A 26,053-nucleotide genomic window follows, 5' to 3' on the forward strand; every position below is an offset into this window, starting at 1 on the left:
GTAAGTACATGTTTGGCACAGTGTTGTGGACCAGCATACTACCACCATAGAAGATTGTACTGACGGCAACTGACTGGTAGAACATATGAAGGATACTCCAAAGAACCTCAGTCTCCTCAGGAAATAGAGGCCACTCTCGCCCTTCCTGTACACAGCCTCTGTGTTGGTGCTCCACTCAAGCCTGTCATCCAGGTGCACCCCCAGGTACTTGTAGGTCCTTACCACATCCACGTCCTCAACATCAGTACTAGCAATGTAGGCTTAGCCTTCCTAAATTAGGTCAGCTGCTTATTTGGAAGACTGCTGCTTAATTGGGACAGGAGACTGCTGAAAAGTTTCCATCTAGTGCCAGTCGCATGCATTTGCGTAACCATTAGACACTACACCATGCTTACACCAAGCAGTTTTTGAATGGCATCATTTGTGTTTGTGTTCAAAAAGCAGTGAATCTTGTCACTGATAGTGGACAAGAAATAAGCAGCAAGACAATTCAGAACTGTTTCGCTCACTGGGGTTTCAAGTATTCAGTTTTGGAGGTGCCAGAAATGGCCAGGAGTGGAAAAGAAACTATTTCAGTACTTCAGCATTAGGAGCTAAGGAGAATTTGAAGGTATTAAAAATAATCTTGAATGTTACAATGAAAATGAATGTTTGGAGGATGCAGTTGTCTAAAGCATTATATGAAGACAGTCCATTAACTGCACTAGGTGTCTGTGCTGATTTTGTTCATTAACAGTTAATCAAAAGAACATGGCAGTGTACACTCCTCCGATAACAATTAGGAACTAATACATAGTTTTATGATACTGTGATAACATTGGTAGTGTTCTAATTTGTTCTGTATTTAAATACATTGTTATTTAGTTAAATTGCAGTTTCTTTTTTATACATTTTTAATTATTTCCATGAAACTTCAGCTAATTGAGCCAAAATGTACTGGTCCTGATGTGTCCCAATTAGCCTGAATCCACTGTATTGCCATAATTAATATTTGCATAGGCATTGAAACAAAATGTGATTTTAGGTTCTACAATGAAATTGGCCAGATGTTCTTTTATGTGATGGGTCACATTTGAATCAAAAGCTTGCAACAGGTCTGGAACCAGATCCATTTGCTTTTTGTAGACTGGATGCTCATTTTAAAAAAAGTTCATCTGGGAAAACAGTTGACAGATAAATGGATCTGCCAAATTTCAGGTTTTGAAACTCATTAAGTAAGTTTGGTGAACCAGAACTCTTTTTTTAATTCACTTTGTTATTTAAATGGACAGACTTAATTTCCATAAAAAGTATACTTTAAGAAGAAATTTTGTTAAGCATAATCTTAGATGCAATGCTCTTCAAACTGTTTTGAACGCACCACAAAGCCAGGTATTTCAAGAGAAAGAAAATGCAGTGACATTTATGGTTAATTTTCAGATAGCTTGAACATGGATGATTGTGAGTGTATTAAAGGTCCAGAGAATGTGATGCTGCAATATATGCCACTATTGGCAGCAGGTTGTGAGGACAGATTACTTGTAAAATACTAAATGCTTTTTTATGGTATAAATGCTTGATCACAATATCAAATCTACAGGAACCAATGCTTGGAGGTGGTGAACAAGGAGAGTATAAAGCAGAAGAACTTTGATTGTTCCTTAGAGCACTAGTTGCACCAATTCATCCAAGGATGTTGAGATCTTTTTGGCCAGTATTTGACCAATGATTATCCTGTTCTTGTCAAACTTGCCTGTTGGTTTTTAATTAAATGCAAATAATAATTGCTCAGGACAAAAGTATAATTCTGTCACTTTGTCACCTGTTAAAGGACATTTGTAATTTGCTCCTACCTATATTGCAGCTGCTAGGTTGAATTATTTTCCTTTGTGGTTTGTATTCATTGAGTACAGTTTGATACCAATTTATTATTTCTTGCACTAGTAAAGCAATATGTTTGTGAGACTTTTAACTGGAATATTACACTTTGGTGTTGCTGGTCTTATTAGTATCTGGCACACTTTTTGTTGCAGTTAACATTTTTCTAAGTCATTGATCCAAAACAGTGGATTATTTTGTTAGGTTAATTGTACATACAGTTATAATTCTTCCATCCAAAAGGAAATTTAATTTTTTATCATGAAAATATTTCCCCTAACACACATTTTTAGATGAAATGTTAAGGAAGAATCTCCTTATTGTCACTGAGTTGTACCATGATATTAGTCCTTCTGAGTTTGATTTTTGAAAATGCAAGAGCCTTTACTATCAATGCATTTAATACATTGTAAATTGTCAGGATCAGTTTTACAGTACTAGATGTTGGGCTTAATTTATGCTCACTTCTTGCAACTGTAGCAGTGATTGCTAATGAGCTAATTGCATACAAAGTTGTAAATTGCCTAGTAAACTAAAATTTTTCTGTTTTTTAATAAAGCATTGTCGTAAATCAAAAAGAAAACTCATTTTTCTTCCTAATCTTAAGTATTTGGAACCCCATTTTAATTGGGATTCCAGCCTGAATCATACCTAATCGGTGCAGGATTAAAGAGGCAGGTTACCCATACTTAGGTTGTGACAAAGGAGCTGAGTAAAAATGCATGTGGCACTTAGTACATCCAGAATAGCTGTAGTGTCAGGTCAAATAAGCCCTTTGATTTAATACAAAATTCTTTGGAAGCTAGTTATACAGAGTTAATACTCACATCTAGTAAAATTTAGTTTTTCAGTATTGAGGATCCCAGTGAGCAGCTATAGTGCATGCGAATCACGGTTTACATTCTTTTTCCAGAATTTCTTTTGTTGTTATTGAAGATTTATTGTAAAGTTTTAAAATGATATCTCTGAAAGCACAAGACCTTTTAATAAACTTAAAAGATTTCATAGGCAACATGTTTTTTTTTCCTTCCCCAGTATGAAGTTGAGGAGGGAGAAGAAGGTGAAGAGGAGGTAAGTAATTAGACAAAAAGGTTAGTTTCTTTGGCCAATATATCAACCTTTGAATTTTAAAACTTCCTTTAATCTTCAATATTTTTGTTCTTTGAATCTTTCCTCTGGAAAGTAAGAATTTGAATTGCCTTGATTTCCTTAATTTGAATTGGATTAGCTCCACAAGTGTTTTCTTAAATCAGATTACCTTAAATGATCGGATTTATGAAAATTGCATGTTTCCTTTAATTTTATTTCACTAGAGACAATACAGATAATGCTTTCTTTACTGCAAGTTGGTGTGAATGGGCCTAATTGATTCTCCAAAGTATGTCGGTGGTGTCAGACGGTATAACTTTGCACTTAAAATATTTGCTGCCTCGCATTGTGTTTCTGACCTTAATCAAATTAAAATTGTGATAGCAGAGTCCAGACAGTTTTATGAAAGGAAAACTCTTAAGTTGTTAATTGAGAATGCAATCAAAATTAGATAAAGGAAATCCAGATATAAACACCAAAGCTAGTTATGGCCCATTAAAACCAATCCAACCCTGAAGATATAATTATTACTGTATTTTCATATTGTGCCAAACTTGTACAAAACATTCCACTTCTTTTGGCTTACGATTGGAAAGCCAGGGCCTAATCCAGCAGATCTAATATACTGATATTTTGAAGGCATTTGATTAAATGCAATGCATCAGATTATTGTGCGCTGTTTGGGCTGAAATTTAGGTTTTCGGGAGTCTGCACTTCATTGCTATTTTGAAAGACTTCATTAGCTTTATGCAACATTTAAAGTCTCAATCATTTAAATTATTGATAATTGGATTGCCTTCATATGTTGAAATGGCAATTAGTATTTTTAGTGGGAGAATCATGATGTGTAATGTACATTTTCCGCTTGAAAAGACAACAATAATGACAATTTGCCTTCTGAGTAGGTGAAAATCCTGATGGGTTATGGGTAGGGAGGTTGGAAGTTATCATAGTTTATATTTTTTTTGTTACAATGCTATGATGATCCCTTAAGAATTAATTTCATCCACTTCAATTTGTGATATCAAGATCTGTTTAATGTCATGTTTGCTTTTAATAATCTGAAGCATTCTTTTTAATAGGATGATGATGAAGAGGAAGATGGTGATGACGATGATGATGCTGAGATAGATCCTAAAGTGAGTTTTTGTTAGCTTCAAATTAAAAGTGTGATCATCTTGGTTTTAATTTAACCAACACTAGGGGGTGAAAATCTGAAACTAAACAGAGAATGTTGGTAATGTTGCAGGTCACACAGCTAAAGGATTTCAATTCACCTGTTGCTATTAGCATATTGTTATACATTCAATTTTGCTTTTATCTACTTTCTCTTGGGCATATATTCCTACGTTTTAAAATGTTTAAATTTCTAGTAAGTTAAGTCATAAAATTTTCCTCAAATCATTGAATTTCAGAGTTGCTCAGAAACATTTGTTCATGTGTGCTGCTTTGGATGTCCTTCTAATTATGTTTTGGAGTTGTCAATAATGCAATAATAGATATCACATCTTTCCTTATTAAATTCAAGATTTGGCAAAAAGAATGAGAAGGAGACTGTCTTGAAAATACAATAGTTAATTTATATAATGTCAATAAACTAAAGATCAATTGACTAAAACAATAGCAGATTTGGTCAGTTGGTGTTCGGTTTATCTAGTTTATATATTATTGAAAATATTTTAAATTTGTGTATGTCTAAATTTTTGGCTGTATGTTACCTAGAAAAACTACCATTCACTTCCATCACTGGTCATTATTCTAAGGCAAATGGAATCATATCAACATTTTGTTTTACTACATTTTGCTGATCGCCTAATTATACTGAGTCCATTAAGATTCTTTATAATTGGACTAAAGTTTGGTGAAAGCTAGGCTCAGTGGTAAATCTGGAATTTTTAAATTTTAAGTTGTTTGATTAATTAAATGATTTTGGGAGTTGCATTTGTGGAAATTAATTTCACAATTTGCAAATTTGAGATTTTTTTTTTGTTTTAATTCCAATGCTTTGAAGTTCAGGTTACCACACATCAATTGAAAATATTTTCTGTAACGTTACTAGAATGCTTTACTGGTGTATGTAGAGCTCATTGTCAGCTTGTGAATGAAATCAGTTAGGTGATATTAATAAAATGTTACCATAATTCATTATTTAGACCACTGTAGACCTTTGATTGTTTTTGTGCTGGCTTGTTCTTGTGTACTGGTGGTGTATGTATATTTCTAAATAACAAAAAGCCAAACAAGTAATAGCAGTACATACTGATATGAGTTAAATCATTATCCTTTTATAGTTTCAGTTCTGTTGCCTTGAGCTTCCAAAGGAACTTCATATAAAACAACCTTAAACAAACCTTGAATAACTTGTTGCTTCACTTCCCCAATGCTATTGTGGTCATTATTTGCAGTGACTGTGAAACATTGTTCAGAAGTTACAGGAGCTTTAAATGCTATTCTCATTTTTTTTTAAAACCTTAACAGGTTTATTCTGCATAAAACTCTATGGTCTTTACAGAAGTCAGGTCAAACCATTAATGGTGAAACATTGACCTCAAAATTGAGATTCTTATTTTCGGGGTGGCCAATACTTCATGGCAAAGCTTGTGTTTTAGTAAGGACAGTCCTGTTTTATTTTTACAAGCCTGTTCCTTCAGTACATGTCCTGCTGAACTTGTCTTTCAAATCAGCTATTCAAGCAGTGTTCGTTTCCGCAATTGAGAAGGAGTTTCACCTTCCTATCCCTAATACCCCAGACTGAACCTGAACTGTTTTAAAATGGCAAACTGCAATGCAGTTTTTTGAGGGGGTGAGTATATTTGAACCATTGGGATTGAAGAACTATCAGCAGTTGGGTAACTTTGTTGTGATTTAATTTAAACCAGCTATTTCAACTTTTGATTTGGAATCTTCAGTCCATTTTTGTGTCTCAATTATGACATTTTTACTGATTCCACTAATACAAGACTTAATCCATTAAACCACTATTAATCAAACAAGTAAGTAATTTTTATTAGATAAAAATATTGCAATGCATACTCCAGATGTTTCAGTTAAGTTAGAATTTCATTGCTTAAAGATGCTAAAAGAGAACCCAATTAAATATCATACTTTCGATGAGCAATTCAGACTTTTAAACTTGCTTAGAATTTTGCTTTTCAGTTCTTTTGAAGTTGCTTTTGCCATCCCTAGGTAAAGTAATACTATGATATTTGTAATCTTGCCTAGGGCACTAATAGTTTTCAGTTCCAGCAGCAAAGAAAGCTGAAGAAGACTTCATGAGTTGGTTAAATCAGGAGTTCAGATAGAATAGACAGTTTTCCAGTGACTAAGGTGTCATTAAGTATAGGCCCTAGATCTAAGATAATTTACCAAAGAATCAAAAGAAACATTACAAAGAGACACATCTAAACGCTTATATTTCCTCAACTGCATCCTTTCATACAAATCTTTATATCCTTTCCAAATTGTAGTTCCCAGTATTGAATTCCATATTTGGCATCAAGGTTTTGTGCAGCAGTCAGGCCATTAATGTTAAACTAAAAATATGTTTAAAATGATCAACTCTGTTCTTAATGCCTCAGTAATAACAATCTTTAATTCTCTCAATATCTAGGATGCACATCTGAAGTGAGTGATTTATCTGACTCCAGGTTTTCTAGTGCTAACTCTTTTATCAAAGAAAACGTGGGAATCTTCGTATTGGTCAGGACCAATGGAACCTCCATTGGTCAGGGTCAATCATAGAAATTGCGTCCTAGTTGTTTACGTGACACACAAGCCATAGCAGTAAGGTATGGAGGCCAAACTGTTGTCCATCTACCAGGGTCAACCCCCTCCCTGCAGCTGTTAAACCCAAAGGAATGGCAGAAACCAATACAGTTTGGCACCAGTGGCGTCTCGGGATTTGCCAGTCAGAGTAAAACTGACTTAGTGATTCTGGCTCCAGAATTTTCCTCAGGCATTTACTTCCAAAGCCTTCCCCGTGAGTGGTATAGCCACAAGGCAGTGTAGATTTGAAATCGGAGTTTTCCTTCTCCCAGATGAGCTGTCAGCCTTGGCTGACGAGCCCCCATCTGTCCAAATTGACTGGCTTAAGGTGTCAGTAACCTGCTTTTGCCCCTCTTCTTCTGTCAGGGAGTATTGGAGATGCATTTAGTAGATAGTGGGAGCTTACCCCCGGCTATAACAACCTTAAGGACCCATTAGCTCACCCTTTCAATAGCCACTCCACTTAAACCTAACTTTTTATTGGCCTTTGCCAGATGCCTAATTATGTACATCCAACATCTCCTGCCCCTGTTGAACCCTCTCCCACTAAACAATCCAACGTCTCCTCAGAAACTGTGGTGCGCAGAATGCGTTTCCATAGGCCTTATACTCTGTATTACATGCTGTGTTCCTTACAGTTTGTGGTTTGGTTATATCGCATTTTGGTCTATCTACAGTTACAATGGTGTATATTTAACACCTTTTTAATAGACTTTTTGAAAGAGGATAAACATCTACATTTAAATAGTTATTACAAGACAAATATTTGATGTGGCTATACCAATGTGCAGTGGAAATGGATAAAGTGCCAGTACATTAATCCTGTTTTTCTATGCTTCATTGAACTTGCAGTCCAGTTAGAGTAGTTACAGTTCTGTAAGCAATTCTACTAGAACTTTTCTTGCCTTGTTTGATATGTGGAGTTGCACAGCTACCTTTTCCTTACTGAAACAGTACAAATAGAAATGCTGTTTACCATTTGATAGTTCTATCTCAAATGTTTTGAATAAAATTCACATAAATACTGAACAATTGAATTATTTTAACAAGTTATTTTCTATTTGTAAATTCACTGGATTGTTGTACTGATTAAGAAATCATGAAAAACCTTAAATGTTTTAAGAATTTATGGTATTGTGAGAAGAAATGGATCAATTTTTAATCTCTACATTGCCATTGTTTTGGTATATAGAAACTGGCCTGTATTTTCTATCAGATTGGATAAGGGACTGCGCCTATTGAACCTTTAAATTGAAATCATAAGTGATTACGGGCATGTTTTAATAAAATATACAGTGTTCAAGAATTTTACCTCTTTGCATTACTAAGCAAAGATTGAAACATATTTTAAATACATATAGGGCAAAGTTTAGGTGACTAGCAAATGTGCCTCTGTTCCAAACAGTCATTTACTTTTGTGTATTATTAATGCAAGTAAGTGTAAATGTGTAAACTTGGATTATGAATATTGGTATCCAATCTGACCAAGTCTCAGTAATTGCTGACTGTCCTTAACATTTCTTCTGTGTTGCTATGCTGTTTGGGCTCAGTATCTGGTAGGTTTGAAAACCTTTTAGAATTTACCTAGCCCTGATTATTCAATTTCAGTGACATTGATATTGACTTATTTTGTTCTGAATTTTCCCCTGCTTAGGTGTAATTCATGTCTCAGTAAAACAATTGTACGTTCCTAGGTAAGGGAATTTTCTACCTTATTTCTCTGATCACCATTTGCTTAACATTTGCTCTGTATCTTTAATCACAGTTGAACTCATTAAGGCTGATCCAGTTTGGAATTCTTTTACTATTTTAATGTTTGTCTCAACAATAATTTAAGGTTGTTTTGAGTTAGCTCTGTAATTGTTTCATATAATTTCATCTTCCGGTTTTGTGGAAATTATCCCGTTCATATTAAAAGTATATATCTAAAAGTATAATTAGTTTTAAGTTAAACATTTTGGTGATTAAACTGGCATTGTAAACTGCATTTTAGTGCTTGAAGATGCTTAAATAAATTGGAGAAAGGCTATAAAAATCACCAGTGATTGGTATTCAAATGTTTTAAATGTTCTTTCTAAAACAGAAATATTTAAAAATCATCTTGGTCCAGTCTGAAGATCTGAGCTACATTTAATTTTTAAGCAGCATTTTTGTCATCGTAGATGATGCAACACAACACTGCAGTAGTTTGACACCAGTTCCTAATATTGGTAATAAGACCATAAGACCTAGGAGCAGAATTGGGCCATTCAGCCCAACAAATCTGCGCTGCCATTTCATCATTTCTGCAATTCTCCTGCCTTCTGCCTGTAATCTTTGATGCCCTGCCTAATGAAGAACCTTTCAATCTCTACTTTAAATATACCGACTAGTTTGGCCTTTGCAGCTGTCTATAGGAGTGAATTCCCCTCTGGCTAAAAAAATTCCTCTTCATCTCTGTTCTAAATGGGCATCCCTCTATTCTGGGGCTGTACACTCTCGCTCTCTATAGGAAACATCCTTTCCACATCCACTCTAAGCCTTTCAATATTCGATAGGTTTCAATGAGTCGTGTTTTCCACCCCCACCCCCCCATTCTTCACCAGCGAGGACAGGCCCAGAGCATCTTGTAGATAAAAAGGCCCAAAACTTCTCTCAATACTGGTCTGTACCAATAACTTATAAAACCTCAGCATTACATCCTCGCTCTTAGATTCTATTCCTTGTAAATAAATGCTAACATTGCATTTGCCTTCCTTACCACTGAATTCCTTACTTGCAAGTTAGCCTGAAGTTTAGGGAATCTTGCATGATAACTCCTAGGTCCCTTTGCACCTCTGATTTTTTCCCCCATTTAGAAAAAAAGACTACACCTTTTCCCTTCTACCAAAGTACATGATCATCCACTTCCATGCACTATATTTCTTCTGCTACTTGCCCATTTTTCTAAGTCCTTCTGCAGACTTCCTGCCTCCTTATCACTACCTGCCCCACCACCTATCTTTGTTTCATCCATAAACTTGGCCATAAAGCCACCAATCCCATCATCTAAATCATTAACACATAATGTGAAAAGAAGCATTCCCAACATTAACTCCTGCCAAACACCACTAGTCACCAGCAACCAACCAGAAAAGGCCTCCATATTCCCACTCTGCCTCCTGCCACTCAGCCAATCTTTTATCCATGCAGCTATCTTTTCTGTAATAACATGGATCTCTTAAACAGCCTCCTGTGTGACATGTGGTGAAAGGCTTCTGAAAACCTAGGTAAGCAACATCCACTGACTCTCCATGTGTATCCTGTCTGTTATTTCCTCAAATAATTCCAACAAATTTGTTAAGTAAGTTTTCCTCTTAAGGAAGCCATGCTTACTGTGGCCTATTTTTATCCTGTTCCTCCAAGTAGCCCAAAAGCTTGGCCTTAATAAGGGACTCCAACATCTGAAGTCAGGCTAACTGACCTATAACTTATTTTTTTGCCTCCCTCTCTTAAAAAGTGGAATCCTCTGAAACCATTTCAGAATCTAATGATTCTTGAAAGATCATCACTAAAGCTTGCACAATCTCTTCAGATACCTCTTTTAGAACCCTGCGATGTAGTTCATCTGGTCTAGGTGACTTATCGACCTGCAGACATTTGAGCTTTCCAAGCACCCTTCTCCTTAGTAAAAGAAACTGCACTCACTTCTGCCCTGGCACTTGAATTTCTGCCAGACTGCTAGTGTCTTCCACAGTGAAGACTGACACAAAAGACTTATTAAGTTCATCTGCTATTTCTTTGTCCCCCATTACTACCTCTCCAGCGGCATTTTCCAGAAGTCCAATATCCAATCTTGCTTCTGTTTTTATATATCTGAAAAAAAAACCTTTTGTTATCCTCTTTTATATTATTGGCTAACTTACCTTCGTATTTTATCTCTTCCTGACAGCATTTTTAGTTACCTTCTGGTGGTTTTTAAAAACTTCTCAATCCTCCAACATCTTCCCAATCCTCAAACTTCCCATTATTTTTTTGCTATATTATATGCCCTCCCCTTTGAACACATTATTGTCTTAAGGATGTATCTATCCTGCACCTTCCAAATTGGCCCCAGAAGCTGTTCTGTCTTGTGTCTCCTTCCAATTAACTTTAGCTGGCTCCTCTCTCATGCCTCAGTAATTCCCTTTACTAAACTGTAATACTAATACATCTGACTTTAGTTTCTATTTCTCAAACTGCAGAGTGAATACTATCTGATTGTGATCATCGCCTCCTAAGGATTCCTTTATCTTAAGTTTCCTAATCAAATCTAGTTTATTACACAACACCCAGTCCAGAATTGTCTTTTCCCTAATGTGCTCAATACAAGCTGCTCTAAAAAGCCATCTCATAGGCATTCTACAAATGTCCTTTCTTGGGATTCAGCACTAACCTGATTTTCCCAGTCAACCTGCGTATTGAAATCTCCCATGACTTTTGAAACATTGTCCTTTTTTCCATGCCCTTTCTATTTTGTATCCCCCATCCTAGTTACAGTTAGAAGACCTATATGTAACTTTCATCCTGCTACCCTTGTAGTTTCTTAACTGTACCCAGAAGGATTCTTCATTTTCCACTCATGTCACCACTTCCTAAGGATTTGATGTGATTTTGTTTTACCAACAGAGCTGCCGCGTCCCTCTACCTATCTCCTTGTCCTTTCAATACGATGTGTGCTCTTAGCTGTTAAGCTCCCAAGTATGATCTTCTTTCAGCCACGACTCAGTGATGCACAAGATAATCATACCTGCAATCTGTAATTGTGCTACAGAATCATCTACGTCATTTCGATTACTGCGTGCATTCAAATATAACACCTTCAGTTCTATTTTCTTTACCCTTTTCGATTTTGACCCCATATTTCCACTGATATTTTATATGTGCTGTGTGTGACTGTTCGCACTGTGTGTTGCACCTTGGCCTTGGAGTGACGCTGTTTTATATGATTTTACTCATGTATGGTTGAATGACAATTAAACTTGATGTTACACTTCAACTCATCCAACTGAATGCAATTTTGCCCCATCATCTGTCTATCCTTCCTCACAGTCTTACTACACACTGCATCTAGTTGTACACTAACTGCCCATCCTCAGCCCTGACACGCTGGTTCCCAACCCCCTGCCAAATTAGTTTAAACCCTCCCCAATATCTTGAGCAAACGTGCCCACAAGAATATTGCTCTCCCTCGGATTCAGCTGTAATCTGAAGTCTGAAACCCTGCCCCCAGTACAGATTCCTCGGCCATGCATTCTGCTGCCAGATCATCCTATTCTTACCCTCACTGGCATGTAGTATAAGCTGCAGTCCACGAATTACTACCCAGAGGTTGTTCTTTTCAGCTTTCTACCTGACTCCCTATATTAGCTTTTCAAGACCTCTTTTCCTCTCTATGTCATTGGTACCAATATGTATCGTGATTTCTGACTGATCGCCCTACCCCTTTGGAATGCTGTGGACCCAATCTGAGACGTCCCTGACCCTGGCTACCTGGGAGGCAACATATTGTGCTCGTGTCTCTTTCAGGTCCACAGAATCTCCTGTCTGCTTCTCTAACCATGGAATCTCTCCTATCACTACTGCACTCCTCTTCTTCCTCCTCTCCTGAGCCACAGAGCCAGATTCAGTGCCAGAAACCTGGTCATTACTGGCTTCCCCCTAGTAGAAGTTCCTTCTCCCCCTCCCCCGAACAGTATACAAGTGGAATACTCATTATTGAGGGGAACAGCCACATGGGTACTCAATTGGCAGCCAGTGCAGTCTCCCAGGTACCTGCCTTCTGCAAATTAGGGGTGACTATCCCTCTGTATACAGATATTCAGCATTACATTTGGGAACTATCAATCCAGTTCACACAGCCATTTAAAATTGGGGCTTTTTTTAAACCAGGCTGGTTAGACGCTGGAATCTTCAGGGACTCCCACTAAGTTAATGCAATAGGAATACCTGTTCAGTAGACTTCAGTGAAATTTCTTAGTGCTTCAGCCTTGTGGTATGCTATTTAAGTATTTTATTGAAAATGAAGTTTTCTTTGCTGCCATCATTCTTGACTACCTGTGGTCAGTTTACCATATATTGTTCACATTTATTTATTTTAAGACTTTCGTGCAGTAATATGTATGGTTTGTTATTTCTAATGTTGTTCCTCAAGCTCATTTATGCATGTACATTGCCCATAAATAGGACTAGTACATGGGATTAATCAGTTTTCTGTAAAAGCTTCTGCTCATCATAAGAACATAAAAATGAGGTATGGGCCATTTTGCTTTTCCCAACTTTCTCCATTCATCAAAGTCATGGTTGATCCTCTACCATAATTCTATTTTCTTGCACTATCCCTGTTTTGTCTGATCTCTTTAATATTCCTGTCTTGAATGAACTCTGATTGTGCTCCATATCTAAGCGTAAAATTTGAAAAATTGCATTGAAATCCAAAAATTTGTCATCCCTCTGTATGAAACATTTTATTCTTTATGTCTACCAAGTCCCTGTTCTGAGATTAAGATTCCTAGTTCCAGGCTTCCCAGTGTCAAAGATAGGAGAAAGTAACTTAATTCTTTCTGTTGAGCCCTTGAATATCCGCTTGTCAACTAGGCCTATTTAGTATTATAAAAATCTTTAGTCTGTCCATTCTCCAATCCCTTGATTTCCCCTTGTACTTAATCATACAGTACTATGCAAAAGTCTTTGGCACGTGTTTAAAAAAAAGTTCTGTACAGCCAAGATGCTTTCAAAAATAATGAAAGGAAAAGTTTATAGTCTATATGTTTATAGTCAAAACATGTACTATAAAGATCAGTAAAAACTGCATCAATTCTCTTTGGTACATGCAATTTTATAAGAAAATCAGCTGATAGGTTGTTCCAAGCATCTTGGATAACTTGCCGCACTTCCGCAGACACTTTGGTTGTCTTGCATACTTCTCTCTCCCCAGGTAGTCCAGGCAGCCTTGATGACGTTGAGATCCGATCTCTGTGGGAGCTATACCATCTGTTGCAGAACTCATTGTTCTTCTTTTCACTGAATATAGTACTATATGATCTTGACCGTGTGTTTGGGATCATTGTCCTGCTGTAGAATGAAGTTGGGACCGATCAGATGCCTCCTTGATGGTGATGGATGAGAATCTGCTTCTGCTTCTCAGCATAGAGGATTCCATTATTCCAATGGAGTTGGTGATTCCAGTTCACCAACTCCATTTGCAGAAGTGCAGTCCCAAAACTGCAGGGAACCTCCATCATGCTTCACTGTTGGCTGCAGGCATTCATCCATGTAGAGCTCTCCAGCTCTTCCACGGACAACTTGCCTTCTGTTTGAACCAAAAATGTCAAATTTTGTCTCATCAGTCCAGAGCACTTGCTGCATGTTCAGCACCCAAGTCCTTGTGTTTGTGCATAGGCAAGTCTATGGCTTTGTTTCCACTTTGAAGGAACATATTTGGCAATAACTCTTCCATGAAGACCCCATCTGACAAGAGGACTTTCGACTACAGAGGGGTGGTTTCTGAGAGTTTGGGGCTATTTGCAGTGCTGGACTTCTGATTTTGAAGGGACATCAGTTTGATATATCTCTTGTCTGTTGCACTCGGTTTCTTTGGCCAACCACTGTATTTCTGGTCTTCATACTTGCCTGTTTCTTTATGCTACTTAGAAGAGCTTGGACAGCAGATCTTGAAACTCCTGTATGCCATGAAATTTTTGCTTCAGAGAGACCTTGCTGATGCAGAATGAACACCTTGTATCTTGTTGCTATGCTCACTCTTAATATGCTGAAAGAATTGATGATTCAAAGATTAATTATCACATCTGCCTCATCTTCAGTTAATCAGTTTAGCTCTTTCAAATTATTATGTCATTGATCATTAACATCAAGTTTTTATCATTGCTTAATCATGCACTGGGCTGTGAACCCACAAAGTAATCAAGTTTTTATTTGTAAGTAACTTAATATGTTACTTTCTTTAACAAAGTACAAAAATTTCTCTTAACATTTAACTTCTGGAAAATGAATAGAAATCTAAAATTTGCTCGATTTTACTAACATAATGCAGAAGACAAAAAATAAACATCTAAAGCTAAATTTATATAAAAATCTAGGATGCCTAAGACTTGCATGGTACAGTACTGATTCAGCATCTTGAGGTGTTACATGTGGTAACTAGCAGGTTGCAACCACCAGTTGCAGAAACTTCTGAGATATCTTAAAAGCATTCTGACTTGAAAGTCTAATGCTGATTATCCCCTTCTGTTTAGCAGTGTTGCTAATGAAATGAGACATACCAATGTGTATTGTGAGTTTTTGTATTTTTTGGCTAATAAATTGATAGGTTGATATTAGATTGAGTGATCTAATTTGACCACCAAACTGCAAATGCTAGAAAGGATTTGCAGTTTTTTCTTTATCTGATGACTTGGTCATTACTCCTTGATTTTCTACAACATAGTTGCTTGTCCAAAGCATCAAATCAATCATATTATGGAATCTGTTATGTTGAAATTAAACCAGAAAAAATTAGAAAGCTTCTGTGAAATACAATGTTGTGTCCGTTAGGTATTTTACAACAGTACTCCAATCTTTCTGCATGTAAGCAACTGTTCTTTTTTAAACTTGCCATAGTGAGATTTGAAATTCAAATTTGATATGCCATAGTGTTACTACTGTACACATCTATTTCCCAGATATAGTTTTATCCTGACTACGATTCAACTGCATGGTAGTAGTATTACACAAGTGCCAAATGAATTGGTTTGCTTTCATTTTCACCATTTTGTGAATACCAGTTGTATTGTGGGTTCCAGTGCTTCATGTATTGTGCCTTTTATTGCTAGGGGCAGGCGGGCAATTTGGAATTCTGTTTAATATCCCTTCAAAATATTAGAACTCAGCTATTAGGTATCGGGTACAAGTTATCACAGGTTCATGCCTTTGCCTTCCAAGTGAATACTAAAGGAGTGAGATCAATGTTAAGACATATTGTCTTTTAGTGAGATTAAACTTGTGTTAGCCATCATTCATTTCTTTGGGATTCAATGTGGAAGCAGTACACAGAAAGCCTGGCACATGAGAATTTGTCTTGAAACATGCTATCATGTAGGTCTTGCAAACAATGTAAATAAGCTTCACAAAACTTATTCTGGTTACCCTGTCAGAATTTCTGGCAATGAATAATGATTTGCCCTCTGAATTGATAATTCATAATTTGGATCCATCGCTACTACTTCTAGCGCAGTTTTGACACAACTCTTTAAAGGTATTACTTGAGACATAGTGACCTGAAACTTGGTTTGGGGAAGAAATTGAGAACTACCTTGGGTCTGCCATTGCAGATTCTACATTTTCTCATGCTTCCTCTGTCACAGGCTGCTCTGCTACAGTTTGGGTTGTTCTGGGAACTTCTCGCAAGCCAACTGAGAGCAGGCAGTGTGATGTGCGACCAAATGAGAGAGAAGCCAGGCTGTTGGCATTGTGAGTGTAAACTGAATAGATAATCATAGTGTGGTAAGCAAGTCATGCGTTTTCACCATTCTTTCAACTGATGAAATGATTACTGCAGAACATTAAAAGTTTAATATTATCTTTTACTGAAGATGACTCTATTCACTATCTTAGAACTGTCAACTTTAGGCTTTAAAGTGATAGGTTTACGGAATCCATGACGCACACTGTTCTGTCAAATGCATATTGAGTTCCCTGTAGTTCCAGACAACATCAGTGCTGAAGTGTGCTTATGAGACAGCTATGTACAGTATATAATCTTGGTACACCAAATTGAGTATTGGTTTTGCCATCCTCTGCCAAAACTGCCCATAGTTGTACGGTCATCTTTGAACGAAAGGGTATCTTCAAGTTTTAGGAAGGTATGACAAGGGGAACAGCTGACTGTTTTCATGTGGGAGATGTGAGTAGGCCAAGAGTCTTGCTGAGAAGATCAGTCGTTTATTCTACAGGTTTCCACCATTACCTAATCCTTCAACCCAAACTTCCCTCCAGTGTTCCTGTTTATAAAGTGTATCCTTTCTGTGTTTCTCTTTGACATTTTTACTTTGTTCCTTTCACCTCCCTTCCAAATATTTGATTTCATTTCTAATGAAGTGCCAGCTAAATGATTCTTCATGCATGCTTTCTAGCTTCAGTTCCCGCCCACACGACTCATGCTAGGTATCATGATCTCATTTTGAAGATGCTTAGTTTTAAAGAAATGCTGAGTTAGGTTTCCTTTTTCTTCAACATATTGAGTATATTCTTTAGTCATTCTGTACCCATCATTCCTGTAAATGTGCTCATTGATGAGGAGGATTTGCTAGTGATAGATAAGTTGTATCCACCATATTTTTAGACTTTTTCTATTTTGGGAATTGATGTTTCTGTACCAGGACATCATACAATCAGTCAGGATACTTTTCACCCTGCATCTATAGAAGCTTGTCAAAATTTTAGATGAAATGCTGAATCTATGCAAATTTCTAATAAAGTAGAAGCACGGCTGTGCTGGTCTCTGAAATAATAATGCCGAGAAATTTTAAGTTACTGACAGTCTCCACCGCTGGTGCCCTAAAGAGAAACTGGTTCATGGACCTCCACTGACTTCCTCCTGTAGTCAATAATCGGTTTTACTGATGTTGAGTGAAAATGCTTTTATGTTTGTTTGTTAGATGAACACACTGTTCAATTTCCTGCTCCCTTTCAATTTCTTTTGTCTCATCTGACATTGGTATGTTAGGTGATAATCAGTAGTTCCACAAATTTTTGCATGCAGCTGCCAAGTCCCAAGCGTCAGATTATGGGGATTTACTGAAGTGCTTGATAAATTTGGTTCTTTATGGATGCATGTAATGGAGTGGATACAGGCAAACCAGTAGATGTAGTATATTTTGATTTCAACAAGGCTTTTTATGACCTTCTATAATGAAGGTAATGATGAAAATTAAGGGTTCATTGTATTGCGGTTAATAAAGTAACATAAATACAAGTATGTTTTAAATGAGGGAAAAAAAAGAAAAGTAAACCAGTCATTTGGATGCCAGTGTTAATAGCCAAGACCCCTACAACGATTTCTCTGGCTATTCCTACTTGCTGTCTCACTTAAAGAAACTTGTAATATTGAATCAAGTTTCGCTGATGCGAATGTGAGAAATAAATATCTGTAAGTAGATTTAAACATTAAAATAGATGTAGTATAATGTGTAGAAATGAAGTTGACTACTTTGGGGACCTTTTAAAAACAAAAGCAAAATATTTAAATATGAGATAAGTGACTGGTGTTCAGAGAGGTCTTGAGTATCCTTTTCCACAAGTATAAGTTGCCCTGTATACACGGTAAGCAAATTAGTAAGGTAAATTGGACAATAACAAGCAAGAGAAATCGAGTGCCAGGATTGCATTACCTTGCTACAACTACGCATCCCAACTACTGTACTCAGTATGTTGATCTACCAAAGTCAATATGCCTAAAACTTTCTTTAAGACCCTCTACCTGTAACACCACTTCTAACGAATTATAGACCTGTATTGCCAAATCCCTTTGTCCTACCACACTCCTCAGTGTCCTACCACTATCTCTGTAAGACTCTGGTTAGTCCTCCCAAAATGCATCACCTCACACTTGTCTGCATTAATTTCTATGTCATTTTTCCATCTGGTTCAGATCCCATTGCAAGCTTTTGATGGTCTTTCTTGCTGTCCACTCTACCCCCAATCTTGGGGTCAACCACAAATTTGTTGATCTAGTTAACACATTTATCATCCAGATCATTGATATAGATGACAAACAAAAATGGACCCAGCAACAATTCCTGCGACACTCCAATAGTCACATGCCTCCAGTCTGAGAGGCAACTGTCTACTACCACTCCCTGGCTTCTCCCACAAAGTCACTGTCTAATCCAATTTACTACCTAATCTTGAAAGCCAAGCTACTGAATCTTGACCAACCTCCCATCTGGGACTTGTCAAATGCTTTACTGAAGTCCACATTGACAATATCCATTGCCTTTCCTTCATCAACTTCGCTGGTAGCTTTCTTGAAAACCTCTTTATCAGATTGGTTAGACATGAGTTACCATACACAAAGCCAAGCTGACTATCATGAATCGGTTCCTTTCTATCCAAATACTCATTTCTCTGGTCCCTTAGAATACCTTCTTATAACTCCCACTACTGATGTCAGGATAATCGGCCTATAATTTTGTGACTTATTCTCAGAGCCATTCTTAAACAGCGGAACAAACTTAGCTATCCTCCAATACCTCACCTTTTGCTAAGAATGATTTGAATATCTGTACTAGGGCCACTGCAATTTCTGCACTTGCTTCCTAAAGGGTCCAAGGGCCTGGGAGTTTGTCCACCCTAATTTGCCTCAAGATAGTAAACACCACCTCCTCAGTAATCTGGATAGGGAACATGACCTCAAAGCTGCTTTGCCTCACTCTATATATTGTGTCCATCTCCTGAGTAAATATGGATGAAAAAACTCAAATTAAGATCTCCCCCATTTCATTTGGCTCCACATAGATTCCCATTCTGATCTTCCAGAGGACCACTTTTGTCCTTTGATATCCTTTTGCTCTTATCATATCTGTAGAAGCCCTTAGGATTCTCCTTCACATTGTCTGCTAGAACAACCTCATGTTTTTTTTAAGCCCTCCTGATTCTTTCTCAAGAACCCAAGGACTAGACATCCTTTTCCGTGATTTCTGTGAAACTAGTGGCATTATCACTAGAAGCAAAGTGTTGCCCTACACAAACTTCTGTCACCTGCCCTGTCTTATTCCCTAATTGGAGATCTAGTATCACACTCTTTCTAGTTGGGACCTCTGTAATGATTAAGGAAACTTTCCAAAGCACACTATCCTATCCAGCCCTTTTACAGTATGGAGTCCCAGCAAATACGTGGAAAATTAAAATCACCTACTGTCACAACCTAATGTTTCTTGCAACCGTCTGCAATCTATAAATTTACTCCTTTAAATCCTGTGGATTGCTAGGTGGTCTATAATAAAATTCCATTAATGTGATCGCATTCCTCAATTCTACCCCATAAAGCCTAACCAGTCTTTTCTGACTGAGAACTGCTGTGACATTTACCTTGACTCATACCAACACATCTCCTTTAATCCCTTCAACTTTATCATGTCTGAAACAGCAGAACCCTGTACATTGAACTGCTAGTCCTGTCCTTCCTGCAACCAAGTCTCACAAATGACTACATTGTCATAGTTCTATGTTGATCCATGCCCTTATCTCATCTACCTTTCCGGCAAGTCTCCTTGCATTGAAAAAAATATGCAGCTTTGAACATTAGTACCACCGTGTTCAACTTTTTTATTCATGACTTTGTGTGTAGGCTTAACATCTTTCTTCACAGCCACTCCAATATTTGTTCTGGCACTCGGGTTCCCATCCCTCTGCAATTCTAATATTTGTCCCCCTCCATTTCAGGTGTATACCATCCGTTCTTTAGAGGTTCTACCTTCCTTGGGAGAGAGCCCAATGATCCAAAAATCTGAAGCCCTCTCTATTATGTAGCATGGGTAGCAGTCCTGAGATCACAACCCTGGAGGTCCTGCTCTTTAACTTAACACCTAACTCCCTGAACTCACTTTGCAGAACATTGTCCCTCTTCCTACCTATGTAATTGGTACCTCTATGGATCACGACCTCTGGCTGTCCACCATCTCACATAATGCTGAGGACTCAGTCAGAGATATCCTGGACACTGGCACCCGGGGGACAGTGTATCTGGGAATCTCGTTCTTATCCACATGACCTCCTTTCTGTTTCCCTAATTCATGAATCCTCTGTCACAACAGGTTGTCTCTTCTCTTCTCTCCCCCCCCCCCCCCAATCCTCTGCTAAGTCATCTCTTCCCCCAGCCCTCTCCCCAACAGTATCCGAAGTGGTATACCTGTTGTTAAGCGGGTGGCCACAGTGATATTCTGCACTGGCCATTTAACTCCCTTTCAGCTCCTGATTGTCACCCAGTTTCCTGTGTCTTTCAGCTTGGTTGCAACTACCTCTCTGTATGTCCTATCACCCCCTCAGCCTCCCGAACAATCCAGAGTTCATTCAGTTCCAGTTCCAACTACATAACACAGAGCGTTAGAAACTGCAGCTAGATGCACTTACTGCAGGTGAAGTCGTCAGACACTGGTCTCCCTGCCATCCTCATCCTGCAAGCACAGTGGTGGTGTGGTTAGCACAGCACCTTATATACAGGCAACCCAGGGTCAGTTTCTGCAGCTGCCTGCAAGGAGTTTGTACGTCTCCCGATGACTGCATGGGTTTTCTACTGGTTCTCCAGTTTCCTCTCCCAGTTGGTGGGTTAATTGGTCATTATAAATTGTCAGTAGACTGGTATTGAATTGGGTGGTTGCTGGATGGCATGGTTCGAAGGGCCAGAAGGGCCTATTCCATGCTGTATCTCAATTAATAAAAGAACATTTAACTATCCTGCTTGGCATCCTTACTGCTCTAACTGTGCAATTATAAAGAAACAATAAACAAACTGAAAATCTACATAGAGCTTTTTGCCTTTTCTCACTGAAGCCTCAGAGAGCTAAAGCTTCATGTGCCTACTGTTCACTCCAGTGCTCCACTTGCACTGCCTTATTTTTATTTGCCGTTGCTAATGAATTTTGATCTCTGGCCATTGTTCAAACGCCACAACTCACAAAGCACTGTTTTTAAAGTGCAACACGAGTGAATCTGCAGATGCTGGAAGTAAATAAAAACACAAAATGCTGGCAGAACTCAGCAGGCCAGACAGCATCTATGGGAGGAGGTAGTAACGACATTTCAGGCCGAAACCCTTCATCAGGAGTGAAGTAACATGGGATGGTCAAGAGGGGGATAAGAAGTTCAGGGGAGGGATAAAGTAGAGAGTTAGGAAGTGATAGATTGGAGGGAAATGGGCTAGGGGGAAGGTGGAGAATTATGAGAAAGAAAGGTAGGGCTGGGGGGAGATTATAGTGAGGGGGGAAAAAAGAGAGAAAAAGAGAACCGGACTGAAATAATAGTTAGGGATGGAGGTAAGGGGGGGGGGGGCAGGGGTATCAACGGAGGTCTGTGAGTTGGATGTTCATGCCGGCAGGTAGGAGGCTACCCAGGCGGGAGATAAGGTATTGCTCCATCGACCTGCGCGCGGCCTCATCTTGACGGTAGAGGAGGCCATGGAGACACGTCAGAGTGGGACATGTCCACACACTTCAGTTCCACAGACCACTCCCACTCCGACATGTCTGTCCACGGCCTCCTCTACCGTCAAGATGAGGCCGCGCGCAGGTCGGTGGAACAATACCTTAACTCCTGCCTGGGTAGCCTCCTACCTGCCGGCATGAACATCCAACTCACAAACCACCGTTGATACCCCTTACCCCTATCCCTATCTATTATTTCAGTCTGGTTCTCTTTTTCTCTCTTTTCCCCCCTCACTATAATCTCCCCCCAGCCCGACCTTTCTTTCTCTTTTATTTACCATAATTCTCCACCTTTCCCCTAGTCCATTTCCCTCCAACCTATCACTTCCTAGCTCTCTACTTTATCCCTCCCCGCCCCCCCCCCCCCCCCCCACTTCTTATCCCCCCTCGACCATCCCATGTTACTTCACTCCTGATGAAGGGTTTCGGCCTGAAATGTCGTCACTACCTCCTCCCTTAGATGCTGTCTGGCCTGCTGAGTTTTGCCAGCATTTTGTGTTTTTAAAGCGCACTCGCAGACCTGTGTGAGTCACCACTTCTCTTGCTCCTCATCTCTTGGCCATTGTTCAAAACCTGAGATCATACTAGCAGTATTATAATTGAACTGGATAGATTGGATTTCTAGATTGACTGGAATGAAGGGAGTTTTGAGGAAAGTTGAACAATTTAGGCCAGTGATCCAGAATTTGTGAGTACTTCTTATAATGTTTGAAATCTTGACCTGTGGTAGACTTCTGTCACGAAGAGGATTTGATGGCTCTGAGACTGTATTCGCTGGGGGATTCAGAAAGTTGAGGGGTGACCTAGAAGAGTCTTATTTTAGATTCAGTTGAGCTATGTTTTTGAGAGTTGTCTTTCTATGGAATTCCCAACTTTAGAGTGCTTTGGTTCTGATTCATTATAAAATGAAAATGATAAAATAGGCTGAAGACAACATAGCTTCCTTAAAGGGGAAATCTTGCCTGACAAATCTGTTGAAATTCTTTGAGGAAATTACAGGCAAGGTAGACAGAGGAGAGTCAGTGGATGTTGTTTACTTCGATTTTCAGAAGGCCCTTGACATGGTGCTACACATGAGTCTGCTAAATAGAATTAGAGCCCATTGTATTGGAACAGATAAGAGGAGGAATTCCTTCAGTCAGAGGGTTTTGAATCTGAAATTCATTTCCACATGTGGCTGTGGGGGCCAAGTCATTGAGTAAATTTAAAGCAGAAGTTGATAGGTTCTTGATTAGTCAGGGAGTCAAAGGTTATGGAGGGGAAGGCCAAGAAAACTCAATGGGCCAAATGGCCATTTCCTGCTTCCATGTCTTACGGTCTAATGCTTGGAGTATTGTGAGCAGTTTATCTATGAAAGGATGTGCTGGTGTTGGAGAGCATCTAGAAAAGATTCACAAGAATGGTTACGTTTCTTGTGTTAACAGAATCAATGTCTTTCAGTCTCTGCAGTATTATAACATGACTGCAATGTATTATACCTATCCTTTATCTTGAGGCTGATGCACTTGGTTTTGTTTCATCTATCTGATCAAATTCAAAGCATCTCAATAGCTTTCATTCCTATTTGATGCTTGTAACTTAAGTTCCATGCACCCCAGCCTCCAAATTATTCTCTTGCCCAATCTGTGTCAATCTGGTTCGTTATCACAAAATTAATCTCATTCCAAATTCCACTGCAATTTTGTTACAGACTCCTGTATCTGCAATCTCGTCTTCTACAACAATGATTCTCAACCAGTTTTTGGCCACGGCCCCCTAGGAGCTCTTCTCAGGTTCCAGGGCTCCCCTTTCAAACAGGGATACAACACGAACAGATAGACAGAAAATCATTTATTACTGAACACCAAGAAAACTTGAACATTCTGACATACTGGACAAAACTTCAAAAAAGACTATATAAAATTAAACATCTCTCAGGCCTAATGTCATCCTTGAGTTTGGTGCTTTTCTGCAAGTTTCATGATATCGGCCTCCAAACTAGACAGTGACAGTGGGAGGTTACCTCTTGCAATATCAATTCCATTCCTAGATTTTGTCAAGGAAACTACCTTGCAGAATCCCCTCTCAACCAAATATATTGAGGGAAAGGCAATAAAAAATCTTTGGGCTTTTTCCCACAGTGTTGTAAATTTATTTGGCAGATCACTCTTGATTCAAAAATCTTTTTGAAACTGACTGATGATGTGCAGTTATATCACTCTGAAGATCATTCAAACTCTTGAATTTCTGCCTCAACTTCTCAAAATTATCTCGAAGATTTTTGAAGAAATCCAAGTGTTTATCCTTCTCTGTATGTGAGGTATCCAAATGCTTTTTCAATTTGCTTGGCCTCGTGCTTTCAATGTAGTCATGCAGTTAAAACACATGGGCAAAGATGGGTTTTGTGGAGATGCAATGAAACCATATGATAAGTATTCCACTGAATACTGCCGGCACTTCTTTTTTCGCCAAGAAACTCATGGGTAGAATTATTTCTGAAAATAGTAAAAATATCATGAGGCATGATTTTGCTATTTTTTTCTAGCTAAATTGACATTGGCTGGGAAATGGTTTAGGAAGGCTGCCTAAACATTTTTGACTTGAGAATAAGCACGCGAAATACAGATACATTACTGACAAAAAAAAGCCAAGGACATTTTTCTCGGTGACTTCTTATGCAGTGACAAACACTTCTCACAACCTGCCTTAACGTATAATATATCCAAGCACATATACTTTAAAGTTACTATTCTGGCCCAGCAAGACACGCTGATCTTCGGAGAATGAAGTATGGCGATGATACGAGAACCCTTGATTGAATACATTGATCCAGTGCAGTCTGATTCGCGACTGACTCTGAAGTGAGGCAGTGTGGGAGGAGCTTAAGCAATGAATTTACCAGGTGCGCCAAATTCAAACGGTGTGTTGGAAAGATATTATAAATAGGAGGGAAACTATTGACTCCAATGAAGGTTGCTGCTTGGGTATTTCATTGGTTCAGTTACTAGGGCCCCCATAAACACTTGGTGGGCCCCTTCAAATGTGCCAGCGCTCCCAAGGGGGCCATATGGCCCCCGTTGAGAATGGCTGTTCTACAATATGTTTTCTCTAACCCACCTTAGATTTGTCATCAACTCATCCACAAAAGTTTATTATATTCCTTTCCATTCTGATCTACATTATTCTAGCATTCATGTCATTGATCTGGATGAGCATCCAGTCCCTTCGTGTACGATTTAAAGTTCTTATCTTTAATTTCTTTTATGGGTATTCTCTGACTTACCTCTAACATTTTAGTTACATTAAAATATATTCGGATGGAGGTTCATCACTTGAAATCTTTCTCTCTGCAGATGCTGTTTGACCTGAGAATTTCCAACATTTTCTGTTACTCATGTACATATTCTATATCAAGCACTTTATGTCATTTCTACTTTGTTTTTTTTACACTTGTTGAAGGTAAAAGATATCTGTTAACTGGATTTAGGATATACAGCCATGTGAAAACAATGAGGTACGGCGGTTTGTGCTACTACCTCAACTTGGAGACCCGTGTTCAAGCTGAGTTGCCTGCATGTTCTGTGTCCACCTGGATTTCCTTTGGGTATTAGTTCTACCCTCATCTCAACCCAAAGATATTCTAGTAGGTTAATTAGCCACTGTCAGTTGCTCCTGATAGAATAATGATGGGGAGTTCAGTTGATGGACATCTAGATGATGGGTTGTGGGGGTGTGAGAAATATTAGGATAACAGTGTGGCTTTGTGTTTGATTATAAGTATTACTTAATTGTCAGTAATTGCTACAATTTCTCCTGGTCACATTCTCTTGTGGTTTACCTTCGAAAATCATTTCTGGCACTAACATTGCCAGAAAAGTACTTTTGTAGATCCTGGTTTTCCATTCAGAAAAGAGCATGCAGAAGAAGAGACAAAAAATGGAACTTACTCTGACAAGTTCTTAGTATGACTGTTGCTGTTCCAAAATATACTGGAAACCTTTAAATCATCATTTTTTTTTCCCATCGTTAGTATTTTTACAAGCAAGTAAAAGTTAATGATATTGGAAATTAAGCAATTTGCATTTCCGTCATATCTGAAATTATTGGGGATATTCCATTGTTCAGTAAATCAAACTTCAAAAGTTTGGTTTCATGTTCACTGAACTGTT

General features: G+C 38.4%; 1 protein-coding gene across 5 annotated transcripts in view; it reads left to right on the forward strand.

The window, feature by feature from the left end:
- nap1l4b (nucleosome assembly protein 1-like 4b) overlaps window positions 1-26,053 on the forward strand; it is a 121,458-nt gene that overhangs the window by 94,190 nt on the left and 1,215 nt on the right. For 3 of the 5 annotated variants that reach the window (XM_059975556.1, XM_059975559.1, XM_059975558.1), the window contains exons 13-14: window positions 2,893-2,928; window positions 4,029-4,085. In XM_059975556.1, the coding sequence (XP_059831539.1) occupies window positions 2,893-2,928; window positions 4,029-4,085 (93 nt within the window). Of the gene's footprint in view, window positions 1-2,892; window positions 2,929-4,028; window positions 4,086-8,365; window positions 8,406-9,918; window positions 9,960-26,053 lie in introns of all 5 variants that reach the window. The other 2 variants (XR_009513293.1, XM_059975560.1) reach the window with 2 other exon arrangements.

The sequence above is a fragment of the Hypanus sabinus genome, chromosome 7 (genome assembly GCF_030144855.1).
Source record: "Hypanus sabinus isolate sHypSab1 chromosome 7, sHypSab1.hap1, whole genome shotgun sequence".
NCBI lineage: Eukaryota > Metazoa > Chordata > Chondrichthyes > Myliobatiformes > Dasyatidae > Hypanus > Hypanus sabinus.